At 41.3% G+C, this 18604-nt stretch overlaps 1 protein-coding gene across 6 annotated transcripts in view; it reads right to left on the bottom strand.

Moving 5' to 3' along the window:
• Positions 1 to 18604, bottom strand: part of dagla (diacylglycerol lipase, alpha) — a 107638-nt gene that overhangs the window by 27866 nt on the left and 61168 nt on the right. For 4 of the 6 annotated variants that reach the window (XM_007887456.2, XM_007887454.2, XM_007887457.2 and 1 more), the window contains 4 exons: positions 16414 to 16555; positions 8157 to 8368; positions 7195 to 7296; positions 5714 to 5852 (listed from right to left, as the gene is read on the bottom strand). In XM_007887456.2, coding sequence (XP_007885647.2) covers positions 5714 to 5852; positions 7195 to 7296; positions 8157 to 8368; positions 16414 to 16508 — 548 coding nt within the window. In that variant the 5' untranslated portion in view covers positions 16509 to 16555. The remainder of the gene's footprint in view (positions 1 to 5713; positions 5853 to 7194; positions 7297 to 8156; positions 8369 to 16413; positions 16556 to 18604) is intronic. The other 2 variants (XM_007887455.2, XM_007887458.2) reach the window with 1 other exon arrangement.

Below are 18604 nucleotides of genomic sequence, written 5' to 3'. Positions count from 1 at the left end.
TGGTGACCTTTAAAATTGTTGATTGGATTTTACTAGCGACAATGATTTCTCAAACCTTAGCCAAGATGTCATTTACCAGTCGCATCTTTCGCCCTCAGCACGCCACTGATTTGCATGAATTCATGTTCACGGTTCCCATTCCGTGCTCTCCACTTGAAATCAAATTTGGGGACTGACAAGTCACTATTGCAATGTTAATCGGCCTGGCTCATTCTTCTTCTCCAGGATCAACCTGGAGGCCAAGAGCAACCCCAGGCTCCTTTTTTCCAGCACAAACCAGCTCCTTCGCCCACGTTTCCATGCCCCAACCATCCTCTCCTCCAACGGACGGAAAGTCTAAAATTGAGCGGATCTGCTCTGCTGCCTCTGCCTTTGCTACCACCTCCCCCTTCCCACCTCCCCCTGTGGCTTCCACCCATCCTTCCCTCCACACCTTCAATTCCATTTCTCCATCGTCCCTCTCTTCCATCATCTGCTGGATGAACCCACCATGTGATTTCTTGACCCCCATCCCCATTCCTCTCCTGTCGTCCAGGTTCAATCTCCTTGCCCACCGCTCCATCCCCTCTCGCTCTTTGTCCACTGGCAGTTCCCACCCCTCAAAACAGCTGTCATCACCCACCCCTCAAAAAACCTTCCCTTCATCTTCCCTAACTACTGTCCCATCTCCAACTTACCTTCCCCCCTCAAGGTACTGCAATTAATTGCTTTCCTTTCCTTACAGTCCCTGCATGAACCCCTCCAATCCGGCTTCCACCTGCTCACTGTATCAAGACTGCCATGGTCAAAATCACAAAAGACTTTCTGTCCATCTGTAACTGGGATTCTCTTTATCTCTTAATCCTTCTTGATCTCTCTCCACCATTCTATCGTTCTCCACCACTTTTCCTCCCAGCTTGACCTTCAAGGTTCTGGTACTTTCCTGATTTCAACTGTCCTTTAAACCTAATCTGTCCTCTGATCCAATCAATTAGCTTCCCCCCACCTCCACAACATTGCCTGCCTCCACCACTATCTCTCTCTTCAAGCCGCCAAGACCTGTATTCATGCTTTAATTACGTCCAGGACTGACTACACCAACTCCCTCCGCAAGCTGCAGATATGGGACTCTGGTGAATATACGACTTATAAAGCTAAGACATATGTGAGTTTTACTGTATTGTTGTTGCTTTAAATTTTGACTCGTTGGCCTGTCAGGCCGGGTTGGAACCAAACTAAACCACTTGTATCAAAAATAATGTCTAGCCAGAGGAAAAAGAAGTCAGCAGATAATTTATTTATAAAAGTTTAATAGGAGGAAATTAATGGTAGAAAACTGTAATATAAAGTCAATATGAAAAGATAAACCAATGAGAGAAACTAGACCAAATACAGGGGTGACCAGGCAAATATGCATTCATAATATTTTATAAGAATTTTGTATTTATCTTAGATGTTTTCGGTTCATAAAGCAGTAAAACTATTCCTGATGTTTGAGTAGCTTTATTAGTCTAATTCTTCATTACAGGGCATGATCTAACACCATTCAAACCGAGTGGAGATTCTGTAAATCTGCCAGTATCCTTCAACAATTCTCCCCGCCACCCCCGTTTTTTCCTTACTCCTCAAACCCATGCTGAGTTATAACTTATAGACATTGGCAGCGTTTGTTACCTCACCCAAACTGGCCAAGGTTTTGCGTGATCTTGGATAGGGGATTGTTCAATGATTTCAACAGTGGAGTAGGCATTGCAATCAAGCTGCGATCCTATCCTCACCTAATGCCAACACGGGTGAACCTTGTACCAGAGGATACTGTATAGGGATCAGGAGTGGACACCACAGCTGATCATTTCCCCACTTCACTCCTGCCTTGGTTGGGAGGGAGGGAGGGAGGGAGGGAGAGACACTGAGGTTAATTTTCGTGCCCCAATCAAACCAAACTAATAAATAGAAACTGGAGCAGAAGTAGAGGTTGTATAAATGACACCACCACTCAGCAATTAGAACTCAATGTGAGAACCACTAACATGGAATCACAGGGGAAGACAAATTATTAGCAATTTTCTTACAAAATTCCCAAGACAGCAATAGATAATTTAATACTTTGAGAAGCTTGCCATTCCCATGATATATATACTAACTCTGACGTGTGTCAAACTCTGGTGACTGTGATCATTGGTGGTCACAGTGTGCTATTAATACTGATTTCTGACCTAGATCCAGAAGTTGCATCTACAGAAAAAAGCATTGTTTAAAGACATTGCTAACTCCGAAAGGAATTCCTGAACCATTACTCCAATTCAGCCTTTGCCTTTTGTGCGACTTAGCCACGTCAGAAAGAGAAATTACTTTTCACAGAAAGTAAAAGAAAACTAATAGCTGGGGCATTGCCATTTGAGTCTGTTCATTGTTAAACAGCACATGGATTTACCTAAAGAACAAACCATTTTCTGTTTCAGTACCTTTTGAAAACAGGAATAAATAAATTCTAACCATGCACTGAACACTGCCAGAATTCACAGCCAGCAGAGAACCAGCGTATGCTCGCCCACACTGAAACACACTTAAAAGTGAAGCATTTTCTCGTGTCAAAATGGGTTACAAGCAATACAGTGTGAAGAACTTGCAAGTAAAAATCTGGAAGTCTCAAATCTAAAATGCATTTCCAATAGCGTCATATCTTCAGAGAAAAACATAAAACAGAACAACCTGAGACCCAGAGAAGTGGTTTTATAAATCTTAGTTAAGAATATTCTCTCTCCATTTAATAATACTAATCCTTGCATTTGATATAGCGCTTTTCACATCTTTTAGACGTTTCAAAGAGCTTCACAGAATAGACAATAAAGTGAATTGACTATATATTTGTGGGAGAAACTCAGCAGCCAATTGCGCACAGCAGTGTCCCACAAACAGTCGTGGATTGGGTGACCAAATCATTATCGTTTTTTTCTTGAGGGATTATTATCAGGCGTGGTGCAAGGCGAGTGCTCTAACCACTGAGCTACAGGACTACACGTCTTTTGCAATAACAACAACAAATTACATTAGTATAACACCTTTCATGTCAGGAGGATGTCCCAAGGCTCTCGACAGTTAGGGATTTGCACGCATTTACATGAGGCCAGTGATCAGCTGGTATGAAAGCATGGGATACAGAACTGGATTATTGCTTGGTCTCTGACACTGTTCTCCCCAAGTACTTTGGGTGACAATGCCTTCGAGAATTACTAGTTACATTTATGGGCAATGGCAGGACTGAATACTGTTCACTTTTATCAGCACAAACGAGTACAGGCACACACTATCTACCCTTCTGATCAGTAAGCTTAACAAAACCTCTGAGGCAGTCTCATTAGTCCGGTTCCTGGTTGACCCTCAGTACTCCAGGGAAGTGCTGATAACAGCACAGCAAGTCTTGGAAGGGTTGACCAGTCACTGAGGTTGGGAATCCTCCCACTCAGCTCCTGTTAACCCTACCCGACTGGGCAAATCAAAGCCCTAACTGTTAGGATGGTCCAAGCTGGACAAGCAGCGGGAAAGCTTGCCAGACAATGCTATCAATGACAAGCTATGTAGTTTTAGCTGGTTAGACTCCAGCAGTTACCCCAACACACAATCTGGGGTCCCCAAGCCTTGGCTCATGCCAACCTGCACGTAATTCCAAATCCCTGCCTTGGGACGTCCTCCCGACGTGAAAGGCGCTATACAAATGTAATTTTGTATTGTGTTTGTAATACTTTCCGGTTTTTGCTCTCATTACTAAGAACACTCAGCAATCTATACATAAGTGTGTAAAGGTGTATATTTGAACCCAAGGGTGCAATAACTTCTTCCCTCCTATACAGATTGTGGGGATGCAGCGAGGAACTCATGGGAATACATGGCAACTGGGCAAATAGAAAATGCGATGAAAAAGATGAGGAAGGCTACAATCAGAGCACTCAATAATAATACTGAATGAGATTAAATCTTCAGTCATTTTGAGAGGCGTTAAAGATATCAATCAAGGCAATAAAAGTGACAACATCCTTTTTGTACATTAACTAACGTCAGTGCAAGCTGTCACTGGCAGTTTCCAGACTTTTTTTTATTAGATGCAGATTTGATTCACGGTTTACAAGGTGACGTCTTTGGCATACAGAAATGTGTAAGGCCATTTAAAATGGAAACAAATTCCTATGGCTCAAAGTGATTGCCAAGGTGAACAGAGGCTACAGTACTTTAAATCAACTTAGAAATATTAGAGTTGTTGCAACTCTATCCAAACCAATTAACTTTGCAGAATTAGAGAACATCACGTGACATGGAAGAAAGTGTCTTGCTGTTCAGTGGAACACCATTTGTGAAAAACTACTGCAAACTATTGAGGAGCAACAAGAAAAAGTGCTTCCTGAAGGAAAATGAGAAATGAATCTAAAGATCATCACAAGGAAGAATGCTTTTTTTTATTGTGTTATCACACTGAAACTTTACAAGTAAAATAAAATCACTGTTCAGTGTAATGACTGTTTTGTGTCAACAAAGTCCTGCAAACTGTCATCCACGGGGAAGAGAGCCAACAGGTTGCACAATGAACACACTAAACAGAAAAGAAGTCTATGGCCCTCCTGTAGGCTTTGCTCTGCTCAAAGTCTTTATGTGGTCTCTAATAATAATAATAATAATAATAATAATAATCCTTGCATTTGATATAGCGCTTTTCACGTCGGGAGGACGTCCCAAAGCGCTTTACAGAACACACTGTAAAGTGAATTGACTGTATATTTGTGGGCGAACGCGGCAGCCAATTGCGCACAGCAATGTCCCACAAACAGTCGTAGATTGAAAATGACCAATTTAATTATTGTTTTTGTTTTTTTGGAGGGATTATTATTAGGCGTGTGGAGTAAGGAAACTTGCCCAAGGTTTCACCCTGACCTGCCTGGAATTGAACTCAGGTCTCTCACTTGCAAAGCGAGTGCTCTAACCACTGAGCTACAGGACTCTAAAAAGCAAGGTAAGCTCTGACACCCAACCACAGACAGCAAAGGGTCGGGCAGGACATATTTGGGTTAAACCCAGCCTCTTCCAATTATAGGGAAGAAATTCCACCTGGGTCTAGATTTACTTTACTTCCTTAGCATTTCAGAGCATCAAGAAATTGGCAACTTCTTAAACACAGACTTAATTTTGAAGCCAGTTGAGTGAAAGTTCTTTTAAGAACCGCAGGAAACCGATGTCAAATTTAAGAACAAATTGAACGATTTACAACTCTGGAAATTGTAAAATGCTGAATAAAATCCTGGTGGAGATTCTCCCTGTATATTGCTCTTTTTCTCCCCCGTGTGAATGTACGTACACATTGCTGCCTTAAGATGTTGCATTAAGAAGAATCAGAATCCTTCATCTTTTTACCACACACAAATATCCCAATTATTACCTACTTTGTATCTTGAGTGCCTAGTGTTATTCAACCTTACATTTGTACCAACTGCAGTTTGATAACATTTGAGAAAAAAATTATTTTATATACATATTAGCCTGAAATGGAGCAGTGTGCCTTGTAGATATTGTAGATAGTTCTATATGGGGCTACTGACAGTGTTGTTTGATGGTGGTTTCCACATTCCTTTCTTCCTACTCTCATTGTAGATACTCATTTTCCAGAAATGCCCACAAGCCAGCTGATATTGTGCACCAAAAACTAATATCTCAGTGTTTCAGAGCATTCTAATCAGTTCCCACTTACCGTAAATTGTAGGTTCTAAGATTTCGCTGACGTCGTTTGGTTGCTCGGAGTTTCACAAACGTTCTGCCCGTTCGGTCAAAAACGCACATTACAGTGATGCAGACGCTTAGAATAACAACCCAGTTACAGGCAACGATTCCTGGATTTGTAAAGAAGATAGAATAAGGCTTTGAGTATGGCAGTGAAAGGTCTAAAATTGTACAAATTAACAATGAAAACTGAGGGTGAATGTTCTGCAGCACATCTGTCTGTCTGTCTCCACATATAATTCCCACTGAGATGGAAGGTTCCAGAGCCTGAACATGAAGGACAATGGAAAGATATAATAAAGAGATTGCTGTACTGACAGTTGTATAGGTGTTTGTTTTATTACTCCAATTTTTCCCTGATTTTTTTCTTCCACTGGCAGTGGATCCTTGGGTCAGATTCCAGCAAGCACACAAGTGACAATGTTTGAATTGGACGATGAGTGTCAATAGGCACTGTAGGACGTACTAGCACGCATGTATACTCTATTAGACACAATACAAAATTACGTTTGTAAAACACCTTTCACGTCGGGAGGACGTCCCAATGCACTCACTCACATTCCAGCAAGGGCTCACTGAGAGTGATCTGGATAAGAAACCATGGCTGATTTAGCTCTGCCTAGCTTAGTGGTACAGAAGCCGTAGAAACTGGAAGGGGTATGGGATTGCTCTGACTGCTGGGGCAAATGGCCTCTTTCTATGCCAATCATAACATTATGCTTTCCAAACCTATTTCACTTGATATCCTTAGCAATCATGAGGGAATGAGAGAGAAGGCTTTTGTCCTCTTCTGTGGAAATTGATTGCAACCAAAATAGAAACTTACACTCGCCTGTAAACTTTGGCTGCACAAATTTTAGTGAATATAAAGAGTTAACTTCAGCGTACTCATTGTGGATATATACTACTTTCCAGTTGCAAGTTATCAGCTGATCAAAAACATCAGGTGGTCAAAGCCACAGCATTCCATTGCCATGACTAAATTGGGAGTTAGCTGCTCGCACACTGGCCAACATTACCAATATTCAGAATAACATGTCATTTTTAATGCGGGTGAACTGCCCGCTGTGCTTTTCTACTAACACATTATAGATTGAACAACAACAGTCTTGTTCCATATCATCAGCTTGTGAATTTCAGTTCAGTCCTCTTCCCCCCCCTGGTAGGTTTGCTAACAATGAAGTGTTTGCAAATTCTTGGTTGGGTGGCAAACTGGAAGCAAGCTCCACATTGTTCAGTTGGGTCTGTGAGCAAAACTCATAACCATTGCAACTAATATCCTGTATGGCACTGACGCCAATGAGCCAGCACCTTCCTTGTGACTCGCCTTCTCTTTGTCCATCACAGCCCAGAATATTTCATTCTCACGTTTACAGAATGAATAATTGGCTGCTTATTTCTTTTTAAAAAGTGAGGCAACAGGAAACTGGACTTACACAACTTTGTACTCACCCAGGGTAACGTTCTTTGCAGCAGTGTCATGACAGGAATGGTAGTATTGCACCAACCAGATGATTCCTATTATTGCATACACAAATTCTATTACAAGGATTGCTGGAAGGAAGCATAATTGCAAAGTGCTTGGGTTATGATTTTGCCACCAAAGAAATATGAAACCTTATTTCATTAACATATAAATGGCACTGAGAGAGCAGTTAGTCAGCACACAATCTGGTATTGAATTATTCGACTGAAAATTAAGCACAACATTTAATTAGTAGGCACACTTGTCTATCAATTTAAGGATATCCTGCAGTTGTTCAGTTAGAATGAACTGGAAAACGATCTCTGATCCCCAGGAATTTGCTCCCACAAATCCATGAAACCCTTCCTCATTGACCCCGCATTCGGTGATCTTCTGCATGTCCCTCGTTCCCTACATTCCACCATTGGTGGCTGTGCTTTCAGCCACTACGCCCCAAACTCTGTAACACTCTTGTATCCCTCCGCCTTATCCCTTCTTTCCCCATCTTCAGGTCACACCTGAAGACCTTCCTCTTCGACCGTGCCTACGGTCACCTCCCCCTCACCCTGGCTCGGCGTTGTGCTCTGCCACTGTCAAGCGCTTTCGGACGTTAGATAAATGCAAGTTGTTGTTGTTGTAGGGATGGTGTACCAGAAAAGCAGGGGCAGAATAATGAAGGCTTTCCCACCGCTGGTGGAGCAGAGAAGATGGAACTGTAGCGTCACACAAGGTCAAGGCCATGGAGGTATTTGAAAGTAAGGAGGAGAATCTTGAATTCGATCCATTGGGGGATGAGAAACACAATAAAACAATCCATCGTTGTTAATACCAAGGTCGATTCAATTTGTGAGATTTACTTAAAAGGAATACTAGAAATATTGACATCATTGTAAAGCAGCAAATTTCAATGCAAAGCTTCCCACTGGGCACCGATATCAACATGTCTTACCTAGTCGGATGTACAGAATGTACTGCATCGAATCTCGAGGCTCTGTGTAAAGGATGCTGCCACGCATGCTCAGCCAGATTATTGCAACCTCTGATATCATACAGCCCATAAGGATGCCCAGGTAACCCCTGCCATGGTCCACCAGGTTCAGCGAACATGTCTCTTGAGGGTTGTAGGTCAGGCCGAACAGAACCACAGCAAGGACCACAAACCTGGAAAACAAAACTGGTATAAATGAGATTATGTAACCCAGGAACCTGCTGCCAGTAATAACATAGACCAAGAATACTTACATTTCATGTAATCTCATCACTTCCAGAGGACAGCTCAAAGAGCTTCACAGAGATTAAAGTGTATCGACTGTACATTTGTAGGCAAACACTATAGCCAATTTGCACACAGCAATGTCCCACTAATAGCCATAAAGTGAATGACCAATTATTAAAGGCTTTTGAAACCGATTCAGTCAGATGAATTCAAGACTAGATGAGCACCGCCTTCGTGCTCTGCCAATTCTGAGGCCTACAGAAAAATGCTGGTGCCATAAAAGTAAAACACAGCAGTACCTCCTCTCCAGATGAATACTTTCAAAGTGGTGTATTTAACATGAAGTTCAGCGGCTTAGTGACAGTAAACATGTAATACAGAAGGTTGCTGGAGAGGTAGGATTTGAGATGGTGTCAACTGCATCCCCACACAGTAATTCTGTGCTTTAAGAAGAAGAAGGATCACTTTCTCACAAGTGGGGAAGGAGGCTGGAAAATTCCCAGCCAGACATCCCACCAGAGGTCACACTGCCTCCCAGACTCGCACTGGCTCCCGGGCTCACACTGGCCTTCTGGGCTCACACTCGCTCACGGGCTCGAACTCGCTCCCAGGTCACAATCACTCGCTTCTCAGCGGCAGGTTAAAAAAAACCTGGATGAAAATTGCCAACCAACTCCGCCTGGGAATGTGAGTGCTACTGGGGCACTACAGAAGGGTAAAATAATAAAATAACTTACAAGAAACAAAAATGAAATTCATTTTAAAGCACTGCCAGGAGACAGTAATAACAGTTAGATACGCCATCGTTCTCTTCGCCTATTTGCAGGAACGGAAAGAAGAAGCAACAGTATTGCTGTTGCCTGTAATTTTCACTGGTGCAAACGTTAAAAGAGGATTTATATTTTTAAGGGAGGCCCAGAAGATTTCTCTTCGAAGAGCCAGTTTCTGATGTGGGCAGTGCTGGCAGTGGGTATCACCATGCTAAATTTGTGCACTTCCCTCGCAAAAGGGGGGAAAAAATACAGCTACAGCTTGCTGTTGGTCAGTCCTTCGCTGGTACTAGCTCCAGAAAACCGAGGCAACCTTGAGAGGTGACTTTCAGGGCTTCTTTGAAGGTACCCATTCAGTCAATTATAAATGTAAATGTTTTCAATGGTGACTGTCATCTTTTTCTGTAAAGGGCATCGGTGGAGTTTGTGCGTCACAAGCTTATACACTTTCCCAAGAGATGGGGACGATCACAGCTGGAAAACAAATCATGACATGTACTGCTGCTGCCAGTGCTGTGAAATCCATCTCACGGTATAAAAATCGAGTACATTAACTGTATTCAACTCCAGCAATATAGTCGTGCTGGAGAATGCAGTGAAGCAGCTCAGTGACATGATTAATACAACTTGCACTTATCAAGAATGCCTTAGTGTGCTACAAAGTCAATGGGGCATCACCCAACCAGGAAGGGAAGGCGAGGGAATTTGAGGATGTTCACCAAAGGCACGGTCCAAAAAGATATTTTAAGAGGGTTTGAAAGAATACCGTTAGGTTGGAGGAGTTTAATAAAGGAGCCTTTAAATTCCTGTGCAGTGAGGCTGTGCCTGGGCTGGAGTTTAAGCGGGAAATCAGCAGAACACTTGTTATAATCCAGAATGTACAGTCTACATTATCCACGTTTGTAGCATGTGTGACTTTTCAACCTTACTCTTCAGAAGGCCTCCAGGCAAAAATAATTCAAAAAAGAAAATAGCAATAGAAATCCACAGCCTGAGATCAGGTTATTTGGTATGAACTTTCAGTTACAAGATTTAAGATGCTAAGGCATCATAGTAAGCACTGCAGGCTGCTGCAGATTTACTGATGCTTTCAGGGATGTCACTGTACAACACACACCACACACATGGGGTAAACCACATTAGCCGAGCCTGAAATTAAGGTCAGCTCCAGAGCGATTGCTCCCACTCTAGATGGCAATGCCACAGCTCCTGGAACCTGCTTTATACAGAGCTAACCCAGGCCCAATGCTAAAAATACTGTCTTTTATTTGATGGGCTAGATAATTTTGATTTCAGAGTTTAATTTAGGAAACATGGAATTTATTTCCAGATTTAGGAACACAACTGAAATTTCAATGACTATACTTAACCTAAAAAATACAAGAAAGCACACTCTCTCCAGATCACTTTCTCAATTGTCAGAGAAAAGGTTGGGTTCTTAAAACTGGCCTTAGCATCGTTGTATCTGGCATTGCAAATTTTGCCTAACTTTAAATAAACATCAAACATTAATGCAGAAACAAAAGCAATATCAGGTTTCAGTTTCCAGTTTGGCTCAGTAGGTAGAACTCTGGCCTCTGAGTTAGAAGGTTTCAGCTAATTACCTGTGAAGTATTTTACACTCGAAATGATAAGATGCTATAAAAATGTAACATTCCAACACAGGTCAATTTCATTTAAGCCAATGTATCTGCGCTGGAGCTATCTACTCTAATTCCACCCGTGTTCCTTTGTCATACTCTAATATTTTTTCAAGTATTTATTCAATTCCGTTTAAATGCTGTGATAGTTAAGCTTTCCATTCAAGTAGAATTAATGATTTGTTTCCAAAGGATTCAAAGGTATTTATGGTGCAATAAACTAAACCTTCTCTTTTTATCTTTCTTTTGAAGCTATTTACAATTGTTATCTGCTTTCTTCTCTCCAAGGTGCAGAAAGTTGCTGGATCAAGAGGGAGTAGTAGACACCTTAATCCACTTCTCCACCAATGGCACTCTTAAACTTGCCCCCGATGATTCACTCTCTGACTTTCTTTCTGCTCACCATTTGCCAATGGCGCAACTGAGCCTGATCTTTCAACAAGTGAGGAACCAAAAGAGCCAATGCGCTGAACTGTCGTACCACTGTGAAAGCGCAAACGCTAACACACTGCATCCATTAATATATAGCCATTTAATACAATTGTTCAGGCAACAAATTAATCTGTATATTCCAAGGTAAAAGAATACTTACTGGTTTATTGGGAAGGTGCTTTGCAGATACTAAATATAGTCAGGAGTGCACTGTTGCATGATTGAATTAGTATATTAGTATTTCATTGGCATGCAAAGTAGCTCTGTGAATCTCTGTGCAGTCTGGACCAGAGATATTTTATAAACAGATGAAGCAAAACTCTATTCCTATCTGCCCAAACACAGCAGATACCACACATGTGAGAATTAAGTTCAATGGGTTGGTTTCTCATCCTCTGACTGCGATAATATATGGGTCTGTGGGAAGATGCTTCAAAGTACTTTTATTAACAAAACTCAGAATAAGAACAGGCCATTCAGCTCATTGTGCTATTTGCCTTCAAAACAGTCATCCATTGTTGTTCAACTTCAAATTTCCTATAATCTCTTCCTAAACCCATGGGAATCAATCAAAGTAATTGCTATTCTCATTTCAACACACCCTTTTCAATATTGATCGAGCTGTTTTTAATGGTTATTAAGGAGCCAATTCCACATATCTATAGTGAGGAAAAACATTTTAAACTTCCAGAGCATCTCTGGCATGTGATTTTATGTGTTCTTGTTCTATGCCCATGGAAGCCAATCGTTCCATGTAACGATTCAAATCTATTAAATTTGCATAAATACAACCAATTTTACTGGCAATAAGATGTGAAAATCTAGTGAAATAAAACTACTGACCTCTTGCATAATCAATAGAATTTAGATGGCAAGAACATTATAAAACATGTAACTACAACATTTCTGTTCTTCACTAAATCAACTGGTTATTACCTTAAAGCTACCAGGATAATGGATGGATAAAGTTTCCACATTGCAGTTAGTACAATTAAAATGACCTAATTTAAAGCAAATTAGATACATTTGAGGAATCGAACTAAAAATGAAAGAACAGGGAAATGGGATTAGAATAGAATGCACCAAATAGGGGAGGTAGCATGGGATTAACAAATCACAAGATTGGTTCAGGTGAAGAAGGCCCTTTGGTCCATCTGATCTCATCCTTCCAGAACACTCACCATACATTCCTCCATCGCAGCATCAAGCTACTTCTTAAATGAGTCCAGTGTCCTCAACCACCCACCCTGGAAACATGTTCCAGTCATTCCTCTCCGAGTAAAGAAAAGCTGCTTGGTATCTATCATGAAATTGCCTTTCACAACTTAACTGGAATTCTCATCAACTTTTGTCTGGACCACAATATCATTCATGGTTCCCAGCAGCTGAACTTGGTGGTCAATCTACATGTCTGATCCTAAACAACAATTGGATCCACTTCGGATTCACGAGTGGAATTGGTGACTTCATCACGTTGTATATGCAATATCTTCACATATAGATGTGCAAATTTGGCTGGTCTTTAATTAACCGATTGGAAGTTAAAGGCAGGAAAATGATCACCTGTCAGACAATAAGCTTCTACTTGAATCCAGTCCAGGAGAAAGAGAAAAGAGCTAGAAGAGCCTCACCAGCAATCACGTGCCCTGAACTGACAAAGGTCTTTTTTCCCCAAAGCTAGCTCCAGTCACTTCTATTCAGTATTCCTTTTACAAATCCATTCCCAGGAAATGGAACAAATTTCACGATATGGCTTTATTTTGAATGTAGACCTGATGATTTATTTTTATTTTTAATAGTACATATTGTTGAGGGCAATGAAGGAATTGACTGGCTATTGTTAGTGAGCCCGATGGCATGAGGTTCCTGATTCAATAGAAGCCAGAAACGGAAATTAAAGCTTTTCAGAATTCCTTTAAAGCAATCTGATCTTGAAAATGAACCTGGAGGCGAGACACTCTTTTGAAAAGGTTTTTTTTTTGGCAGCACAATTTGCTCTTTCACCCGGGCAACAAGTCAGTCCTCAGAAAAGGGCAGACAGTGGCTACAGCATGTAGCTCCAGCTTTTCATTCAGAACAAACCAAAGTGTGTCATCTGTAGATCACAAACCAGTCATACATTCTTTATTAATCAAATAGCTGCTGGCTATCCTATGCAATTTATTGGTCGAAAAAAACAGCACTTGCATAATTTCCTGATTCACTTTTACAAGCTGTAAAATTGGAATGGAATCATTTTTAACAACCTGGAACGAATTTCATCAGGAGACACCATGCCTCCCTCCTATGTCATTAACCTTCATATTAAGAAATAGGGTTGTTTGCAACTGGCTGTCTCGCAGCATGTTTTAGTGCCTTCTCATACCTTGTCTAGTGCAACAAAAAGGCAGGCTTTAGATGCTGGATTCACTTGCACGGGAAAAAGTGTTGTATAAAATTATTGGATTACTGCCATTCCTTCAGGTTCTTTCTCCCCCTTATGGCAATAATAACAACAACTTGCATGTATATAGTGCCCTTCATGTAGGGTAGCATCTCAGAGCACTTAACAGCGACGAAGCTTGACGCCGAGCCAGAGGGGAGGTGACCATAAGCACGGTCAAAAAGGAAGAAGGGGGAAAGGCAGAATGATTGAGGTAGAGAGTTACAGAATCTCGGTGCATAGTGACTGAAAGCATAGCCACCGACAGTGCAGAGGACAAGGACGGCAGGAGGCCGGAGCTGGCTGAACGAAGTGGGTGGGTAGAGGAGTGGGGTGTAAACAGGTCAGAGGTAGGGAGTTGATTTGTATAGAAGTACGAGGATCTTGAAATCGATCCGTTCTCCAATAGAGAGCCAGTTAGCCTGGCAAGGACTGGGGTGATGAGTTGCCTAATACAGGTGAGGAAACGGGACATTGGAATTTTGAATTAATTGGATTTTATGAATAGTGGAATGGGGAGCCCGGCAAGGAGGACATTAGAAAAATCGAGGCAGGCAGGAAAGAGTGAAAGGTATGGGTGATGTAGCATAGGTGGAGGAAAGAGGTCCTGGTCAGGAACCGGATGTGGAATTGTAAACAGAGCTGGGTATTGTAGATGATGCCTAGATTGCTCATAGGTTCAGGAAGCCTGAGGGATAGGCTGTGAGGTAAAGAAGGTCAGAGGCACAGTTGAGAAGATGTTGACAGGAGCTAAGGAATATGACTTGCGTCTCGTTAACATTCAGGTGCAGAAAGTTGGTGCTCATCCAGGCCTTGATGTCTGGCAATGTGTCAGACTAGCTCATTTGGTAGCACTCTCACCTCTGAGTCAGAGTCATTCAAACTGAAGGTGGGAAGACAGAGATTACCAGAACTGTGGTCAAAGAGCAAGATATTCAGATGGACCTTGAAATAGGCGAGGGTAAGGAGTTGAGTCAGAGGAACTCCAGGATTAAGCTCCAGAGAATGTGGCCAAATAGGATGAAAGCCTGACTGCCAATGGTGGCAGTTAGGGTGGGGGAGATGAAGCAAGCTGGTGTCTGCTAAGCAAAGGGAGCAGACAAATTGGTACAGTTCAAGGAAGTCACAGAGGTAAGTTGGGCAAGACCACGGGGGCATATCAAAATGAGGACAAATATAAATGAAGAAGACTCTTTAGCCCATCTAAAATACCCACCCTACTCTCTTATCATTGCAACATCAACCCATTTCTTCAGTCCAATCTTCTATCTTCTACCAAACTTCCTAGTAAACAGCTCCTTTACTATGGCAACAGAAATCTGTCAGAGAGGAGGATGTAAATAGAATAAAGAACATAGTCGCATAAGTGGGATTTCTTGCATTTCTTCATTAGGAAGATCTTGAATTTCTCCACAGAGAGGGAAGTTCAACAGGAGGACAAGTCAACATGCATCCTGACTTTCTGCCAGATACAATGAACTAATTGGTTGGGGCCTGGAAGCAAGTCACCACAATTACTTATTTACACCAAGGAATGGTGGCAGTGGGTAAAAAGAGGGAATACAGAATTTTTTTTAAAAAAATTACACAGTATGAGAAAATGTTTTAAAGACAACATAATGTAACTGCAGATCCTGAAACCTTTCCCAGAGGAACATGTTTGAATTCCTGTTTAAATTCAGTCTATTTCAGTACAAACCACACATGGGTCTATATAAATGTATAAGACATTAAACATCTCTTGACACCAAAAATGTGCAATTCCTGGTGGCTAGTTTCAGTGCTTTTGAGATAAGTAATAGTTTTATAGTTTTAAGCAAGCTGGTGGTTGGAGGAACACATTATATAGTGTGCCGTGCAGGTGGGTTGTGTCAGCAAATAGTTAAATACTTTTTGGGTGTTTTATGTATTTCCAACTAGCATATATTCAGATCTGTCCTTAATTTGCTCCTTTGATGTTCAGATAATTGCGCCAGTTTCCAGTAAAATCCAAATGAACTAACGGTTTTCATCTCCATTACATTAAATTACATAAAGTGACACCAGTTCCTGCCGGTGTTCATACTCTGCACAAGCTCCCAACCTGCTATTCCCGTCGCCTATATTCCTCTATTCCCTTCTTCCTCACACATGAAGTTTTCTCTTAAATAAATTGATGCAATTTGTTTCAATCCCAGTTTCCAGCCGTGAGTTCCACACTCTCACCATTCTCTGCAATGAAGAAGTTTCTCCTAAACTATGGTGACCACACGTCCCCAATTTCCGGGGACAGTCTCTGGATGAGGTATTGTGTCCCTGGGGCCAAATTTGCCCCATCTTAATTTCAGGCACAAAGTGAGCAAGAACAATAACATTCTAAAACAGTTACAACCGAGAAATACAGCCATTAATCCAAATGGCTTCTCCAGCAGCAACAATTGTGATGATTTCGATTTGTTTTTATATGTGACCCTAGATTCCATACCCGAAACTCCCCATTAGATCTGCTACTGGTTGTCTTGCATTGATGCCCTCAAGTTTTGGACTCACCAAACAAGTGGAAATAAGTGGTTGGGTCACCAACTTATCAGCATCCACTTTATCAAATCCTTTCATAATCTTGAACACTTTTAGCAGGTCGCAACGAGGATGTCTTCATGGCGCCTTTCCTCAAGCCCTGTGGACTGCTAGACCAGCCTGGTAATGCAATGGTGCGACACAAGATCCATTTATAAAGCGGTTCTTACCAGGTAGTGTGGACGAGGAAGAGGAAGATTCCCGGCAAAACCAAGTCATCACTCCCCACTGACCATCGCCGTCGGAAAATCACAATCCCTGGCATGCTCTCTGCCGCTGGCTGTTGATTTGATCATTAATGCTGGAGTCCTACTGGAAAAGAAGGCAGGCTTTGGTAAATGATGGCAACTTCAATCGAAGCATTAAATGCAAATGCGTTTACCAGCTGTGATCTCATAAAATCACATACAACACTCCACACAACGTAACTAGGTAAGACTAGATTATATTACTAGGAAAAAATAAGATATGAACTGCTAGCATATTGTCCCAGGCAACATGCTACTCAATACTCAACTCAATCCAGATTTTATACAATCTTTGCAGCAAACAGGTGAAAAATACAACTACCTGTACCGTTTAAGAGGCATAATGAGTGTAAAGTAAGGCACCATAAAATATCATTCAGTTTATCCAGCTTAGCTCTGTTCCCATTCACTGTCATGCGCAAATAGCTGCTGTGTATCTATATAATAGTCCACACACGTCACATGAATCCTGCAAAACACTGTGAACACTTTATTAATGATTTATTAAGAAGTACCAGCCTTGAAAAATGAACTGTGTTGATGAACAACTCAGCCAATGACAATTAACTTTTTGTTATATAAAAACGCTCACTTACAAAATACTATTACATCACGAAATACTACAAACCTATTCTTAGCTAATACAAATACTAGTAAAAAAATGTGGGAGAAACAGAAAGACCCACAAACTGAGAACAAACAATCATGACATAGGACAATGGGATGTCCTCCCGACGTGAAAGGCGGCTACACAAATGTAGTTTTGTTGCTGTTGTTGACAATTGGCTCTTCATTTTGCGCTGTGCGGCAGTGAGAAAAGAATCCATCAAAGGCGTAACCACAATGATCAGATGTACCATTAGATTGTTCCAGGGCCTTAGCTCAATTCCAATGGTATATGGGAAATGCAGAATTCAGAGAACATTCTTGTGTGTGTTTACACAACCTTTCAGGCTTTTCTACTATGGAAACATTTCCTTCCAATCTGTCTGAAGCAATGCTGAAGTTTATACACACTAAATTCTTGCAACAGCTTCTACTGAAATTCCCCTCTGCTGCCTATAATCACAATACAGTGCTGCAGTTTGTACTAAATCTACTACAGACTGAATTTGGAGTTTTTTTATCTGTTTAATCGGTATGTTTAGAAGTGAATAGGACAAGAACAATAGCATCTTACTGCCTGTTTGGTAACTTATGCACTTATTTCATTCTCACTGTCAATCTTGCTTACAGGAGGACTCTTCAATCCAACACAATTGCACTTTTAGTACAGTATTCCTAATCGACCAACAGCTCACTTTTCACAGCACACCGTGTGGGGCAACTTAGTTAGCTAACAGCAGACAAGCTCTCTTTGCTTCAGAAAATGTGCTCTCAAATATTCATCACTTTCTATAACAGAAATCAGTGTCTTAATCAAATTCATAACACAATTCATACCAGGATTTACTTCAATGCAAACCTGGGAGCGCATTGAGGGCTAGTGTCTGTGGTCCAGAGTATTTTATTCTGGGATTTGGGAATCAAATGTTGATGTAAGCACAACATATATCCACAGGATCCTATTCCAATATGATACCTGTTCGATTGGACATTTACAGCCATGAGCGGAGATTGATGCCTTAAGTTTCAATTCCATGCATGTTTGAATTGTGCAACCAGCTTTGCATTTTCGTCACCTGTACCCGACTGCATATTTTTCAAACATCAGTTCCGCATTGGATTGTGAAAACAATAACTAAAACAGATCCCAATCAACCAGCCACTTTTCACAGCAACCCTTGTGGGGCAACTTTTTTAGCTAACAGAAGTCAAGATCTCTTTCCAAAACTGGTTATCGTTAATGTCTCATTCCATGTAAATTCTTCTGTGATGTAAACAGTTCACTCCCCCTGCCTCCACCTTCACTGATAATAAATGTCCTCAATCACCAATGAACAAAACATATGTGATTTGTAGTATAACTGAAGGAGGCAACATAAATCAGCAGCTGAGCCCTGAAGCTCAGTGGCCAAAATAACATAGAAACTTCAGCATAAATTCACAAACCTTTATTCACTACAATACAAATGTATCCTACTCTCCCTGCCCTTCATCCACCCCGATGACG

This window comes from Callorhinchus milii, unplaced genomic scaffold, assembly GCF_018977255.1.
Source record: "Callorhinchus milii isolate IMCB2004 unplaced genomic scaffold, IMCB_Cmil_1.0 Scaffold17, whole genome shotgun sequence".
Lineage (NCBI taxonomy): Eukaryota > Metazoa > Chordata > Chondrichthyes > Chimaeriformes > Callorhinchidae > Callorhinchus > Callorhinchus milii.
This window is presented reverse-complemented; position numbering and strand designations above follow the sequence as displayed.